The following is an 18,284-nucleotide window of genomic DNA, read 5'->3' as shown; positions in this document are numbered from 1 at the left end:
GCTCTTGCCTTTTCTGAGCTGATTTTGACGAGTTCTTTTCTTTTATTGGCCGACTGAAAACTTGCTGTGTAATGATTAGTGTTGTGCTAGAACCTCCACCTCTTCTGCTCTTTCCCACGTTCGCAAATGTTCATTTGTCCTCTTGTCAAATGGAATAATTCTAATACAAAGACTGAGGTTATTTTAATTTAATAAGTGCAACAGACAATATGGATTTTTGTTGCTGTTGTCTAGACGTTTTGCATTATCAGCTATTAAGCCGAATGTAGCAGTAATCTGATGATGTTTACAGTGCAGAACTTATCTAGAATATTGCATGGGGTGAATCTGACAAAAAAAACCTTTACAGGTCATATTTCACACTAGAATGTAAAGATAAAATTAAGAAAATATATATTTAAAGCTTTGTGTTGCATGATGACATTATTTGCATGATGTAAAATTTAAATAAAAGTTAAAATAGGCTGCATTTTTTATGCAAAATCATTTCTATTTTTCTTTTAATTTTTGGGTGAAATGTTTAGCAGCTAGTAGCTGAAGCAGCTCAGATTATGAAAAATTAACTAATTAATTAATTAATAAGTTTATATTGAAATTTCATTTGAGTTATGACATAATATTGTATAAGGTACTGTCAATATTATTGCTATCATAATAAAAATAATCATTATTATAATTATAATAATAATAATCATCATTATTATTATTATAATTATAAAATTCTTCAAAATGCATGATCATTTTATTGCTATTGTCTAATGATTAATTGCTTATATGTGTGCTAAAATATATAAATAAATTGAAGTCAACTCTATATTTACATATTCACTACAACTCAAAACTTAGGACTTGGTACATTTTGAATGTCTTTGAGAGACATTTCTTTTGAAAGACATTTCAACGACGGCATCTGCTCACCAAGGCTGCATTTATTTGATCAAAAATACAGTAAAATACAGTAAAAAATCAGTAAAAACTGTAATATTTTGACTATGCTCTCCCTTTAATCTCATTGTTGTCTAGGTGGAAAAATGTAGATCTTTTTGCTATATTATAAGTGATTTTTCTTTTCTATGTGGGGTCAACATTCATAATTTTTAGCCAGTTGAATGAAACGGAAGTACAACGTCATGCCAAGAAATCTGAAATACTCAGAAAGGAGTCTGAGAACTGTCTGGACTGTGTGTTAGAGGCATGGAAACCCTGTTGTCTTGGCGATGTAGTCATGGTTACGTAGCAACAGATGTTGAATAAGAGTTGAGGCGCGCACACACACACACACAGCGGTGTTTCCCACTCGTCTGAACAGCAGCAGTGGGCGTTATGGTGGGCCGATGTGAAGTGCTCCTGCGTCATTCCTTTGATTACCTGCGATCAAAAACACATTATATAATCAGAGGGTCATTGTTACAGTCAGACATCATGTCATTGTCTCAAAGGCCTCATATTAAAACAATTAAAACAGGCTCTTCCAGCAAACGTTTAGAAAACAAATGCATAAAAGCGCTTGACAAAAATGATCACATTTCCCAAAACACCCATTAACACTTAAGACATTTTCTGCTGAGGGTTAATAGCTGATTTTATTATCTTTTGTTTTGCACTAAACAGAATCGATTTTTTAAATGCCACTGAGTGTTGAAGATTAATGTGTGTGTTTTTAGCTAAGTCAATATGATATGTAAAATAAAGTGTTTGCTGAGCCATATCTAGAGACCAGAATATCTGAGAGAATTCAGGACGGAGCTATCCAGAGCACCCTAGCAACCACATAGTAGTGCCTGGCAACCACCTTGCAATCACCCAGTCACCCTTGCAACTGCACAGCAATGTTCTTAAAATCTTTCAGAACAGGTAGCTGCACAGCAACACTGTGGCAACCACATAGCAATGCCCTAGCAACCACCCAGTTACCCTAGAAACCACATAGCTGTTGTCTAAAAACGTTCAGAAAACTTAGCAACTGCTCAGCAACACTAGCAATCTCAATCTCCCACAACACTGTAGCAACGCCCTAGCAAACAGCTAAACACTCTAGCAATCACATTGCAATGTGCTTAAAACTGTTCAGAACACTTAGCAACTGCAAAGCAACGCCAGAAATATCCATAACTTAAAATCATTCAGAATACTTAGCAACTCCTTAGTAATGTCCATAAAATCATTCAGAACAGGTAGAAAATGCACAGCAACACTAGCAATGCCCTTGCAATGGCAAAAACATAGCAACACCCTAGCAACCACCCAGTTACCCTAGAAACCACATAGCTGTTTGTCTAAAATCGTTCAGAACACTTAGCAACTGCTCAGTCAAACTAACATTCTCAATGGCCCACAACACCATAGTAACTACATAGCAACTCCCTAGGAACCACCCATACACCCCAGCAGCCACGTTGCTATTTGTCTAACATTGTTCAGAACACTTAGCAACTGCAAAGCAACACTAGCAGTGCCTTTGGAATCACAACTACATAGCAACACCCTAGCAACCATCCAGTCGCCCTAGAAATCACATAGCTGTTTGTCTAAAATCATTCAGAACACTTAGCAACTGCACAACTCTAGCAGTATATATCTTGGAATCGCAACCACATAGCAACACCCTAGCAACCACCCAGTCACCCTAGAAACCACATAGTTGTTTGCCCTTAGAAAATCATTCAGAACACTTAGCAACTGCGTAGCAATGTGCTTAAAATCATTCAGAACAGGTAGAAACTGTACAGCAACACTAGGAATGTCCTTGCAATCACCCACAACAACGTAGCAACCACATAGCAACACCCTAGCAACCACCCAAACACCCCAGCAACCACATTGCAATGTGCTTAAAATCATTAAAACACTTAACAACTGCACAGGGATACTAGAAATGTCCTCAGAAACCACATAGCAACACCCTAGCAACCACCCTGACACCCTTGCAACCTCAAACCAACATTTTGTTTTTGTAAACTTGCATTGTAATACATATTATTTGAAAAAACATTGTAAAATAAATATAAGTGAAAGAGAAACCACTGCGTTCTAAATCTGCATTATGAAGGCATTTATGTGAGTGTTCTGGTCTTACAGGGGCACAACTCCACCAATGAGCTGAGCAGCATGCTGTTGCCCCAGCTGCCCCAGGAGGGCCGAGACCGGGCCCTGAGCGCCACCAGCTACATCACTGACGCCATGGAGGGTAAGTCAGCTACACAACAACAACAAACCAACATCGATCACACAAACCAGCCAGCGATGAGAAACGAGCCCTGAAAACTCTCCATATGCACACAAAATCCACATTCAGTCTTTTTCTGCGAGGTGCGTGCGAGGCCAGGAGAAGTGTCTCCATCTGCTCACGGTTAATATCGCCCCCCGAGACGTCGCTCGCTGTTGTTATTCAGTGGAAAGGTGTAACCCTCCCACTGATGCTCCAGACTGGGACATCACCTGGCCGGCACAAGAAGACCGACTCTTCCCTGAGCGTTTCAGCCGATAAATAATAACGTTACAGAACGTCCTCGCAGTTTCAAATCTGTTACGCCTATCAGGAGAGTGTTTTAGGAAACTAATGAATAGACCACCTGTAGAAGTTTATATAGAAACTAATACAAGTGATACATTCATTTTCATTGTTTGCGATGTTCCTGCTGGGAACGGGCTCGAGCATTTAAAGCAGCAAAATTGCAGAGCGCGCATAGAATAAACTGAACAGAATATCATCACTGTCATTGTGATTTTTTTCCCAGCTGATGAACGATGATTTTTCCATCTGACTTTAACAAGCTTGAGCATTTAAAGTGACAAACTACACAATTGTTGCGGGCTTCGAATAGACAGAACAATATCACTTTCATAGCGATTTTATTTTAGGTGATGAACGATGAAAACGTAGACAGCCAATCAGAATTAATCTGGCTTTAACGAGCTCGAGCATTTAAAGTGACAGACGACAAAATTGCAGCACGTTTAAAATAATCAGAACGATATCACTTTCATAGCGATTTTATTTTCAGGTGATGAATGATAAAAACACTGACAGCCAATCAGAATCCTCCTGACTTTAACAAGCTCGAGCATTTAAAGCGGCAGACGACACAATTGTAGCGCGCTTAGAAAAAAACATTACAATATCATCTGTCGATGTAGACACAAATATAGTTAAGATTTATTTTTAGAGTTTTTGCCTTCATTATGATAGGACAGGAAGCAGACAGGAAAGGTCAGGAAAGATTGGGAAAGTCCACGAGTCGGGACTCGAACTCGATTCGCCTGAAGCGCAACGGCGCTATATAGACACAAATACAGTTATCACTATAGTTGTTATCCTTTATGTGAACGAGTCTTGAACCTGAGTGGTATTTTTTCCAGGAAAAGCATAAGGATACTTCCTCAAAAGTCGATCGGAGGCTGTTTTGTATCGTACGGCTAGTGTGCTCTCCTGACTAGAGGACACCACTGCTCATGAAATGTCATTTATGAACAAAAATGGCCCATATTTTTTAGTCTTTTCTGGACTCTTGATTGGTCAGCACAAAAGTTGCTAACAGAAGACGGCCTGAGCTCACAGGGTCTGAGTTTAGACCTGCTAGCGTAAGAAAATGCCAATCCTCATTATCACGCATGTGAAAGCTGACACGGCAGGACAGCAGCAGGCCGAATTTACTGTAATGAGCACGTTATGTCAGATGATGCTTACATACGTGTATGATAGATTGCTAGCTTCCACTCACTGATTTATATAAGTATGCTGACACTGGATTAGCCATATTGCAAAAATACTCTTAAAAAATAAGTAAAAGTAAAAAAATACTTAAAAAAAAAAAGTTTTCACCATGTTTTTATTGTTCAGGGCCTGTATTTTATACTGCGTACTATTTTAACCATTCCAACATGGATATTCGCATAGACTATTTATGACAGAAGTAAATTAATGTACACAAATAAACAAATCAAATCTGTGATTTTATTATTATTATAATAATAATAGTATATATTATTATTTGTACATGTTGTGTATATAGAAATATATGCCTAATATAATAATAATAAATAAACACTGAATAATAGTACTAATATATAAATAAATACAATGAATTAATCCTTTTTATATATATTTAAAGAAATTAGTTTTTTCTCATTTAAATAAATAATTAAAATATTAAATTAAGTTATTTATAATAATTATTATAATTAATTGTTTAATGAAAATAATGTATTTTTATAATTTAAATAAAAAACAATTAATTTATTTTGAATTATTTAAATATATTTTTAAAAATAATTATTTGTTTTTTAGAATTAAAAAATATAAATATAATTTTAATCAATTAATTTATTTTGAATTATTTAAAAATATTTTTAAAACAGTTATTTATGTCTTATAATTTAAATTAATAAATGCACTATTAATTAATTTATCCTGAATTATTTGAAAAAATAATTAATTTTTTTTATTTTATAATTTAATTAAATCAATATATATAAGATAAATAATAATAACAATTCTCATAATACAACATTAACACAAAAACACAATGTTACCCATGTCGTGCTCAGTTTGGTTCCTGCTGTGTTAAGGTGGAGATGGTGTAAACTGAAGGTCTGTTTGTTGGTCAGTTTCTCTTGTGTAGGATGAAATAAAGCCTGACAGGTCGGATGAACCCGCTGTGGAGCATCACACCATCTCAGCTTCTCACCGCACGAGTTACTGGCACATTACTGACGCAGAGCCAAATCTAGACCCGCGAAGTGTCCGTCTCGGTCTCGTTTCTCATTAGAACACTTACAGGTTCCTCCGAAACACACATCCTCGCTTATCAAGTGTGATTCAACCTCAGTAGGGTAGAAAAACAACATGCTAACCTTTCACTGTGACCTTTTCATGTGGTGCTACAAGCCACGAGAAATGCAACGCTGAGCTGTAAATTATATTTACATTATCTAAATTTAGTCTAAAAAGCTTTTAACATTTGAATAGCATTGCCAAGAACATCTTTTATTTCCAGTCAGATAGCTAAATAGACTATGACATGAAGCCTCTAATGGTTTATTGCTTCATTTACGTAATTTTTTTATTTAATTTGTTCACCCAAACAGGTAAACAGTCCATTCTTATATTATAGCACACTTTAGTGCACTAATATCATGTATAAAATCCCTCTTACCTGACAGAAATCAGTAAATGAGAGTCCTGAGAAACAACAGCAACAAACTCTCTGACCATGATCACGAACTGTAGACACCTGTCAATCATTGTGCACTTTCAGGTTTGCTGACCTTGGATTGGCTGACATGTGTTTGGGGGGCGGGGTTTAGGAGGTGCATATGTACAAAATGGCTGAAAAAGCACCTTAAAGTTGTAAGCACTTGGTTTTAATAAGAGCCACAAAGGATTGTGTGTGTTCTGATGCAGCAGAATAACCTTTTTAAGTTTCTCACTGGTGTTTTAACACTATTAGTCCTCAACAGAGTAATCTGAATGACTTATTAGCACTGGGCAACAATTAATCGCATCCAAAATAAAAGTTTGTGTTTACAGAATATATGTGCGTGTACTGTGTATAATTATTTTGTTACATATGCATGTATATATTTTAAGATTTTTTTGCATGTATATACTGTATATATATTTATACATAATTTATATTATAAATAAATATAAATATTTTATATATAAATACCACATTTTTCTTAAATTTATACATGCATGTGTCAAAATAATTATAAAATAATTATACATAGTACACACACATATATTATGTAAACACAAACTTTTATTTTGGATGCGATTAATCATGATTAATCGTTGCCCAGCACTCATTATAATTCATTTCAATTCACATTTATTTGTACAGCGCTTTTCACAACACACATCATTTCAAAGCAGCTTTACAGAAAATTCACGAGTCCACATTACAATAGAGTGATTGTTATTAGAGGAAACTGTCTAAGTTATGTATTTCAGAAATGTACATATACAAAATCACAGTTAGCGAAAAATGGATTAATTTAAACAATGTAATAATTTAATGCAGAGAGAAGTAATGAATACTTGTTTGTTCACAAATGATTATGAGATTTAGATCGCATTGGTGCATGTCGATTCAGAGTGAAACGTCAAGAACTACATTTACATTAATCCAAAGCGACTTACATTGCATTTCAAAGTACACAATTACATTCTTATCAGTTCTTGCTTTCCCTGGGAATCGATCACATGACCTTGGCATTGCAAGCGCCAGCGCTCGACTGTTTGTGCTCCAACTAAAAGAAGCTTGGAGAAGCCCGTACAGCCGAATGAGCCTGTGATGCTGTGATGCTGTGATGTTGTGTCGTTGTGATGCTGTGATGCTGTGATGCTGTGATGTTGTGTCGTTGTGTCGTTGTGTCGTTGTGATGTTGTGTCGTTGGTGTCTCAGAGCTGGAGGAGGCGCAGCAGAAGTGTCACCCGTGCTGGTACGCGTTTGCACACAAGTACCTGGTGTGGACGTGTTGCCCTCGCTGGATGAAGCTGAAGGAGTGGGTGAAGATCATGGTGATGGACCCGTTCCTGGATCTGGCCATCACTATCTGCATCGTCCTCAACACACTCTTCATGGCTCTCGAACACTATCCCATGACGGATGAGTTCAACCGGATGCTGTCTGTGGGGAACCTGGTGAGCACCACTGATTTACTCATGATTTACTGTACATAAATGTACATATAAATTATATTTTAAAAATAATTTATTATGATCAAGACATTAATATAAAACAATGACTATTTCTAATAGCAATCTAATCAGGCTGTGACTGTAAATAGGAAAAGACAAACATCTGCCAAAACTGTAATATTCTTGCATAAAAATGTCCAATTTAATAAGCAGACGTTGATATCCCCCTCTATAACGTTTAGCACATTGCATTGTGGGAAAGGACACATTGTGACTGCAGAATAGTGTAGTTAGAAGAGAACATGCCGTCCATGAGTCACATCAGGACTGAGATCGATGCCTCTGTTCACTGAGCTGTACAGGTGACAGTCCACTCGCTCACGACCTCTGACCCCTGAGGATTACTGACACACAGCCGTGCTGAAGTGAAGCTCACTGAGGATGTCTGGCGTATATATAAAAAAGATTCCTTATTGGTTGATTTATTGTGTCCTGTATTGACATTGATGAAACGTCTTTCATGTTTCGCTTACACAGCAAACTGTTGATATATTATTTCATATATTTTTTATTTTATTTCAATTAGTTGTAAAGGCAACTTTTTTTTATTTTTATTTTTTATGAAAACTATTTTAATATTTTTAGTTAACAATAACAATGAGTAGAATAAAGATCCACATTGTTTGCTGTGTCACGACCCCGACTGCTAAATTTTAATATTTAATTTAAATTTTATGTGATTTTCTTTTTCTTTTTTTTTTTCTTTTTTTTTTACAAATATTTCTATGTAGCTGTAATTCATTTCTATTTCAGTTTTAGTTTTAATAATTTTAGTACTTTAAATTATTTTGTTACAGTTATTTGCAACATTTATCATTTTTCTTATAATATATATTTTATTTTAGTTCAGCTTTATTTCATTTAACAAAATATTTTAATAAAAAAACCCATTATTTTTATAACATTATTTCTTATATATTTATACAGGTTATATAAAAGCTTTCTTATAGTGGCAAAGACATGAGATTTGATTTGTTGTGTCAACATATCCTGACGCTGGTGTGAATGTGAACTGATGCATGTTTGACTTACACAGCATTTGTTGCTTTGAGAGAGAGAGAGAGAGAGAGAGAGAGAGAGAGAGAGAGAGAGACAGAGAGAGAGAGAGAGAGAGAGAGTGTGTGTGTGTGTATGTGTGAGAGAGAGAGAGAGAGAGAGAGAGAGAGAGAGAGAGAGAGAGAGAGAGACAGAGAGAGAGAGAGAGTGTGTGTGTGTGTATGTGTGAGAGAGAGAGAGAGAGAGAGGCAGACAGGCGTGAGTCACGCGTGTGTTAGCGTGTGTTAGAGTGTGTTATGTCACCGCTACTGGGGGTCAGAGGTCACGTGTTGTTTGTAATCTGTGTTAGATGGAGAAACTCACACTGACGGGTGGAGAGACGCTCCACAAACATTCGTTTCTCCTTCATTGCTCAGGAGTCGTCATGTAGAGCTCAGATCTTTGTCTCCTAAAACTCCTTTTGGAGGAATAAAAGTGATTGTTAGTTTTCATGTGGAAAAATTACAGAGCTATAAAGTTCAGATCCCTGACTTTTGATTACGAGCGGTTTATTCTCATTGTTGTCATTTGAGATGAGATTTCATCACTTCAGAGTGACTTTTCTTATCTTTCTTAAAAAGATAAAGATAAAAAGATAAAAGACTTTTCTTATCTTTCTTAAAAATCAATTCTTAGTTTCATAGTAGAATCAGTGTTGTTGCAGTTATAGAATTTATTCATATTTTTATTTAACTTTTATTTTCACTTTTCATTGTCATGAGCATGTCATATTTAATTTTAATTAAATACATTTAATTTAATGAATCAAATTGAATTGTCATATTTACATTTAATATATAATTTTATGTTGTTTTTTGTAATATTTCTATTTAGCTTTTTTTATTTCATTTGTAGTTTTAGCAATTTTAGTACTTTAGCTTATTTTGAGTTTCAACATATTCTTTTAATATTTATTTTATTTTATTTCAGCTTTATTTCAATTAACAAAAATATATATATTTTAATATGTTTAGTTTATAACAAGTAAATAAAGATCCATATTAATCCATATAAACGCAATATTTAATTATAATCTTGTTACATGCTTTTGACATTTTAAGTATTTTTAAAAAATATTTGTATTTAGCTTTAATTTATTTTATTTCAACTTTATTTCAAGTTTAATTTTAGTTTATATTATTATATTGTATAAAATATAGTATAATGAACATAAAAACATATACATTTGTCATGACCTCCAAGCTTTACCAGCGTATTTTAATTATATAATCACTTAATGACTCATAAATTATATATTATATTATATTATATTATATTAGCCTATATTATATTATATTATATTATAATTTATTATATTATGTTATATTATATTATATTATATTATATTATGTTTTATTATGTTATGTTGTTATATTATATTATATTATATTATGTTTTATTATATTATGTTGTTATATTATATTATATTATATTATATTATATTATATTATATTATATTATATTATATTATATTATATTATATTATATTATATTATATTATATTATATACATTTTCTTCTATGTTTCTATTGTTCGCCGTGTCGAGAGCGCGCCTGAGGCGTTTGACTGTTAGTTTCAGAAGTGTCAGCTGTCTCAACAGACATGATGATGATGTCATTTCCTGTGTCAGCTGTCTCAACAGACACGATGATGATGTAAATAAACGATGATGTCGTCGGTGTGTGTCTGTCACTCTGAACACATTCAGTTCAGGCTTCAGAAATGACCAAACGCCTCCTGGCTCCACGTTCAGTTCACTCGTAAAAACTGCCGTTGTTTCAACCCAACATTGGGTCAAATATGGACAAACCCAACCGTTGGGTTAAATTTTTTAATTACATTTTCATTCATTCATTCATTCATTCATTCATTCATGTATTTATTAAGCACCGATAAACACCATAGTGCTGTAAAAATAAGATAAAACAATGAAAGGAAACAAACAAAAAATAAAAAGAATCAATAACAAAATAAAATCAGCAAATTTAACATACAAAGTTTAAAAAGCCAAAAAAAAAATTTTTTCAATTTAGATTTAGACATTTTCACAGGTAAGGGGAGATTTTTAACCCAGCGTTTGGGTTTGTCCATATTTGACCCAGCATTGGGTTAAAACAGGCCAGCCTGTGTCCGAGTGTTTCCGAGTCTCAGGGATAGGATCTGTCCGCTGAGTTAATTGCTTCATGGAGATGTTAATGTGTGTTTGAGAGGTGAAGCTCAGTCACACTGAGTCTCGTGTGTCTGCGCAGCGGCTGTCAGTGATGTTCACATGATGATGATGCGTCTGTATGAATCTGTTATGCTCACCATCTCATCGTCAGCAATATGAAAATGACTCACTATAGACTGGATAACAAATCCCCTCGAGGGTGAATCTCAGTGGAAGATCATGTTTTACCCCGAAAGCAAAAGTCAGACTATTTAAAAGTAACTGAAATAAAATATTTTAAATGCATCATATCTCTAGATTTATATTTTATCTCAATTTATTTATGTAAATGAACAAAGCAATTTTGTAATAATCAACTATTAAGCACTTTATATTTTTATTAAAATTCATGATTTTATATTATTTTAATTAAAATATTTATATTACTACATAATAGTATTATTTATTGTGATGTGTTTAAATTATGCTGATTTTAATTAAAAAAATACTAATTTGTATTTCTAACATTTTTACAGTTATACAGTAAAAATACTATAAAAAAACTCTTAAAATATCCAGGTTCAACATGCACACACAAAAAAAAAGTGCTTTAATTGATGTTCATTACATAATACATCATTTTTGCCTTGTGACTTGATAATTGATATAATAATATAAAAAAAATTGTTTTGGTCGGGTGATTTGCGTGTTTTCATGAGAACCGCTCTCAGAGAGGATGAAGATGTCTTTCCAGATCTCTGTTTATTGTTTAGATGAAAGCGTTCATTACGGGACGCGAGGCAGAACCAGAGACGGTGTTCTGGTCTGTTCATCTTCACAGTGTGTGTGTGTGACGTATCATAGTCACATCCACACGCGCAGATACAAGATACAAGAAACAGAGCAACTCTCATATGTGACCCTGGACCACAAAACCGGTCACATGGGTACATTTTCTGAAATTTAGATGTATACATCACATGAAAGCTGAATACATAATCTTTCCATTGATGTATTGTTTGTTAGGACTGGACAGTATTTGGCCGAGACACAACTATTGGAAACCTGTCATAGATATACACACACACACACCTGTATATAGGTGTATACACAGATATCTCAGGATTCTACAGGATCGAACCGCCTGTCAATCACAAAGTTCTACACATGCCCCGCCCCTTGCATGCCTGTTTTATATTTATATGTATTATATATTGACTTATTTAATTATGCTTTCAGCTGGCAATAATAGTATAGTACTCAGAAGTACATAAAAAATAAGTAATAAATACAATTTAAAGAAAAAAATGTAGTGCTACATTAATAGGTCATATCCTAGAGTTTTGCAGCAATGTAGTATTCACAACAAAGAAAATCACAATAAATATTTACTGTTTTTTCAAGCAAATCTACATCTGTAGAAACTGTAATAAATGCATTCATTCAAGTTTGCATGTTTATATACATTCATTTACATCTATACATTTATTTATACATTGACATTTATTTATTTATTGTTTATACATTCATTTATTTACATTTATACTAGTGATGTCAAATCGATTAATCGCATCTAACATAAAAGTTTGTAAAAATAATGTGTATATACACAAACACACATATTTACAAACTTTTATGTTAGATGTGATTAATTGCAATACGTTTATTTATACATTCACATGTATATATTTATTTGTTTATACATTCATTTATTTACATTGATACTAGTGCTGTCAAATCGATTAATCGCATCTTACATAAATTTTTGTATATGCAGTATATATATATGTGTATGTATATATATATATACATAATATATATACACACACGCACACACATTATATATTTACAAATTTTTATGTTAGATGCGATTAATCGATTTTACAGCACTAATTTACACATTTGTTTATACATTCACATGTATATATTTATTTATGTAAAGATGCATATAAATCATGCATATAAATCATTTAAATCATTCTTGTAGCTCAAACAGTTCGATTGGGTTCGATTTCCAGAAAATGTATAGCATTGAAACGCTTTGTATAAAAGCATCTTCCACATGCATAAACGTAAACAAAGTACATTGTTTGAAAACATAAAGTTGTTTCCTCTGATGTTGTTGTCAGGTGTTCACGGGAATCTTCACGGCTGAGATGGTGTTGAAGATCATCGCTCTGGACCCGTACTTCTACTTTCAGCAGGGCTGGAACATCTTCGACAGTCTCATAGTGAGTCTGAGTCTCATGGAGCTGGGTCTGTCCAACGTGGAGGGTCTGTCCGTCCTGCGCTCATTCAGACTGGTAAAACACGCTTTTATCTAGAGCTGCACGATTAATCGGTAAAAGATCGTGATCTCGATTTAAACACCCGCTTGATCTCATTCCTTTGTCATGTATAGTATGAAACAGCTTCTTTTAAACCACACAGTTTCGTTATATCTGTGTAACAAATATTCTAATTATCATAGAAGAACTGGGATACAAGTTTATAGTTTACATACAAACACTGATGTTTACAAAAACGATCAAAATTAAGCAAATCACCTTTTGAAAGTAACTTAACGCTTCAAATAACGATTGTATCAATTACATAGTTACACCAGTAGGTGGCGACAAGTGACTATTAAAAAAAGTATTTGGCATTGAATCATTCATTCAAAATATTTGTTTAAAAAATGCTGATTCATCTAGTAATGAAACAATAACATATAAGTGAGTCGTTGAATCATTCATTCAACCCATTTAAAAAAAAATTGTTTTAAATAATTAATTCAGATTCATTAAACATTTTAAATAGCCAGGAATAATTACAATTTGTCAGATCCTCTAGTAAATTAGATGTTATTTTGTTTAGTTGTCTGTTCAGAATCTCAGTTTTGAAACCAAAAGAAATCGTGATTCTCGGTTTATCCAGAATCGTGCAGCTCTACTTCTGACTGACTGACGAGTTTCTGTCGCATTCGTTTGTTCTGTTCGCAAACCGGCTCTTCTCCTTCTCCAGCTGAGGGTCTTCAAGCTGGCCAAGTCGTGGCCGACGCTGAACACGCTGATCAAGATCATCGGGAACTCTGTCGGCGCTCTGGGGAATCTGACCCTGGTTCTGGCCATCATCGTCTTCATCTTCGCCGTGGTCGGCATGCAGCTGTTCGGGAAGAACTACGAGTCGTGTGTGTGCAAGATCTCCAAGGACTGTACGCTGCCCCGCTGGCACATGAAGGACTTCTTCCACTCGTTCCTCATCGTGTTCCGGGTCTTGTGTGGAGAGTGGATTGAGACCATGTGGGATTGTATGGAAGTGGCCGGGCAGCCGCTCTGTATTCTGGTCTTCATGCTGGTCATGGTTATCGGGAACCTTGTGGTAAGTTGTTTCTTTAGCTGTGTCCCAAATGATGCACTATACACTGTGCACTTATACACTGTGATAAAAAATGATGTGGACGCCGAAGATCTAAAAAATGAAAGGGGTAGTTCACGCAAAAATGAAGATTAGCCCATGATTTACTCACCCTGAAGCCTGGTGTATATGACATTCTTCTTTAAAAGGGTGGTATAATGCCCTTTTCACAAGATGTAAAATAAGTCTCTGATGTCCCCAGAGTGTGTATGTAAAGTTTTAGCTCAACATACCCCACAGATATTTTTATATAGCATGTTACAGTTTTTTACAATCACTTTGCTACTATTTTCAGAACCTTGATGTTCATACCTTTGATTTTTCAAAAATCTAGACACAAAACTCAAAACAGTTATCACTTGTAACACAGGCTGTTTAATGTTCAAAACATTGCATTGTGCATTCACATCTTTAAAGAAATCTTGCACTTGCACAATCATTGGTTCAAAAAACAAATTTACTGTGAAATACCATTGAAACATAACTATAGATCACCCACACACAAGCAACCGATAGTTTCACTGTGTCATTGTTCGTACAATCATTAAATATTGTAGAACAAAATTGGTGATACAGGTTTCATTATGGCACTACATGTACAGTAAATACATCTTTGTAAAAGTACTGCAGTAGTAGAGAGAATACTACAGTGGAATCATTGAATAAAGTTTGTAATATATTGATGCAAAACACTACAGTACAATCACAACATAGGTTTATTTGAATCAAAGCAAAAATAATTAGCTATGAAATAGAAAAGACTGTAAAACATCAAATGCAGTGTTCCTCAACTTGCTTGCTTGTACTGTAAGAAACAGATCAGGAGTGATAATCTATACAGTGCAGTGCTGTCAATACTGTACATAGTCTGAAAAGGTGGTACAGTATTTGGGACCATAGACACAGTGTCTGATGAAGCATTACGATAAAATATTAGGCTACATCCATGGATATTGTAGTCTAATTGGTTCATGCTCCACGCTAATTGGTGACAATGAATCTCGTTATCTTGAAACTCTCATGATTTACAGTAAACATGAAAGATTGTTTGTCTGTTTCCATACAACTATGCATTAAGAGTAATGCAACAATAACTTATCATTTTGAGCAGTTGTATCAATTGATAGTTAGATCATTGTAAGGAAATGAATAGACACTCATTTGAAATGTAATGTGTGAATTGCCTTTTGAAATACCAGTACTTTGATGTTAAGTTGTGTCATATTGAACAGGTGATTTTTGTTGAATAAACAAATGAAGTTTTATGTGTATTGTATCCAAGCAATTGAGAAAAGGGTGAGTTTTGAAAAATGTGCATTTTTATCATTGGTTGTGAGTTTTGTGTCTAGAGTTGTGAAAAATGACATCAAGGTTCTGAAAATAGTAACAAAGTGATTGTAAAAAACTGTAAAATTGTCACTTTTTGAGGGTGAGCAAAAACGCACCGTTTTTGTGTCTGTCCCTTTAAATGCAAATGAGCTGCTGCTCCCGGCACAGGGGGCGGAGCTTCAACAGCTTGTGTCCTTTTACCTCACACTGACATGCACTGAAAATGTCTACATTTTAGCCTTTTATGTTCAAACCGGATTCAGACAATGATGGAGAGACTCGAGAAGAAGTGACAACATGTAGAAGCAACAGGACATTTCTGAATGTTTAGTTGAGGAATTTATGTAGCTGATGTGTAGTTATCTTCTAGTCATTGATTAGCATATTCTGTCATGATAATCTATAAATTGTGTCCCGGGGGCGGGGTTTATGTAAATTTTAGGGTTGGTGATGTTGCAATATTTACACTACAAAATGGCGTAGAATAGTGCAGAAGTATGCGATTTGGGACGCACCTTTTGTTGAGGTGATTGCATGTTGATATTGTCTGCTGTCTCTCAACGCTCGTGTCAGACGTGCTTCATAAAGCACCGCTGTTATAACCAGTGTTATTATTGCTGAGGGTCATATTTGCATCTGATTAACTCAGACTCATGAACTCTGTTTGAAACTCGTCCATGCTTGATTAAAATGATGTGAGGAATACAAACTGATATTTTTATCAGTCATTAAAGTCATTAAAATAATTTCTTTTGATTTTGATACATACCTACATAATGAATGAATCTTTTATTTGAAAGACCTGTGATGTATTTATTATTTAGTGGGCGTTTTTTTTAATCAAAGTCTTCATGTGCAATAATTGCCCCGTGAGCGTCTGGGGTGAATTGTTTTGCTCAGTGGCTCATGGGTAATTGATCTCAATAACTCACCAGTTCCTGCAAAGCCCCAAATGTGAGATGTGAGTGTTTGTGTTTATATCTCAGATCCTCTTAAACATGTCATGACATGAGAAATCTAATTTGTTTCATAGCTTAAAGGGTTAGTTCACCCAAAAATGAAAATTCTGTCAGTAATTACTCTCCCTCATGTTGTTCCAACCGCGTAAGACCTTCGTTCATCTTCGGAACACAAATTAAGATATTTTTGATGAAATCTGAGCCATGTTTCACTCCTCCATAGGCTTCTAGGTGGCCCAAACTTGCTGGCCCAGAAAAGTCATTAAAGAGATCGTTAATATAGTCCAAGTGACTCCAGTGGCTCAATCTTAAGTATATCAAGCGACGAGAATACTTTTTGTGCGCAAAAACAAACAAAAATAACGACTTTATTCCACTATTCATTTCCTTCTCTCTGGACCTCTAGTTGGTTCGCGTAGTGTTTTTGCGCAGCGCGTCTGTGTTACACGTCACCACGTAGGCTCACTATTGGCCGACGCCGGTCAAGTGTGTGATGCGTGATGACGTGCAACACAGACGCGCAGCGCAAAAACACTACGAGGCCCAGAGAGAAGGGAATGAAAAGTGGAATAAAGACGTTATTTTTGTTTGTTTTTGCGCACAAAAAGTATTCTCGTCGCTTGATATACTTAAGATTGAGCCACTGGAGTCACTTGGACTATATTAACGATCTCTTTAATGACTTTTCTGGGCCAGCAAGTTTCGGTCACATGGAGGAGTGAGACATAGCTCTGATTTCATCAAAAATATCTTAATTTGTGTTCCGAAGATGAACGAAGGTCTTACGCGGTTGGAACAACATGTCCCTATTTTCCTAGTTTGCTGTTTTCTATGTGAATATATAGTAAAGTGTAATTTATTCCTGTGATCAAAGCTGAATTTTCAGCATCATTACTCCAGTTTTCAGTGTCACATGATCCTTCAGAAATCATTCTAATATGAGGATTTGGTGCTCAAGAAACATTTATGATTATTATTAATGTTGAAAACTGTTTACGGTCACTTTTGATCAATTTAATGCGTCCTTGCTGAATCAGAGTACTAAAGAAAAATTTACTGAGATTTGATCGTTTAAACCCATTCTGCAGGTTTTTTACCCACGTCTTTTTTTAAATTTGATTTGATTTATTTTGGATTTGACAAATGACATAATCCAAAAGATAGCATGTTAAAGTGTAAACACTTATTTCCAACATATCAACCCTGAGATCAGAAGCAAACGCAAACCCTGCGAGAGTTTCTCCATGTAGAGTCTAGACCGTGTGCGGGACTGTAAAAGAAATGTGCAGATTGATTGCATCTGGGCCTGTTCATAAGATATTGATATTGCATAACAGAGGGTTTAGTACAGATGGAAGAGAGAGTTTCACCAGAGCGATTAACACATGCAAATGTGAACTGGGGGAATTGAGGCTGGATGAGTACCAGGGCTTTTCCATCCTCGCTGCCTTTAGAGACGCTGTTATGAGGAAAGAATCACCTCCGATACACTGACGAGCATTTCAGAAACACTGCAGATGTGTGGCGTCGCTCGAATGCTGTGACCTGATCTTTCCTGCATGATTTCATTTGCATACAACAGTTAAAGGTCAAATATTTGTACCTTTGTTACACCATCGATATTTTTAGATCATCCCGACTAGTCACTTAGAGACTGTGGAAGTATTTGCGGGGGCCATGGGGCGCGAGGCAGTGTGCGCTGGGTAATGTG

The 18,284-nt window shown here is 35.0% G+C and overlaps 1 protein-coding gene across 1 annotated transcript in view; it reads left to right on the top strand.

Annotated features, from left to right (window-relative positions):
- Positions 1-18,284, top strand: part of scn5lab (sodium channel, voltage gated, type V-like, alpha b) — a gene marked incomplete at its 5' end in the record, with an annotated part of 121,825 nt that overhangs the window by 34,407 nt on the left and 69,134 nt on the right. Inside the window, 4 exons of the mRNA XM_081353428.1 lie at positions 3,079-3,187; positions 7,410-7,648; positions 13,019-13,192; positions 13,893-14,249. Of these exons, the coding sequence (XP_081209554.1) occupies positions 3,079-3,187; positions 7,410-7,648; positions 13,019-13,192; positions 13,893-14,249 (879 nt within the window). The remainder of the gene's footprint in view (positions 1-3,078; positions 3,188-7,409; positions 7,649-13,018; positions 13,193-13,892; positions 14,250-18,284) is intronic.

Source organism: Scardinius erythrophthalmus, assembly GCF_964197995.2.
Source record: "Scardinius erythrophthalmus genome assembly, chromosome: 22".
Classification (NCBI taxonomy): domain Eukaryota; kingdom Metazoa; phylum Chordata; class Actinopteri; order Cypriniformes; family Leuciscidae; genus Scardinius; species Scardinius erythrophthalmus.
This window is presented reverse-complemented; position numbering and strand designations above follow the sequence as displayed.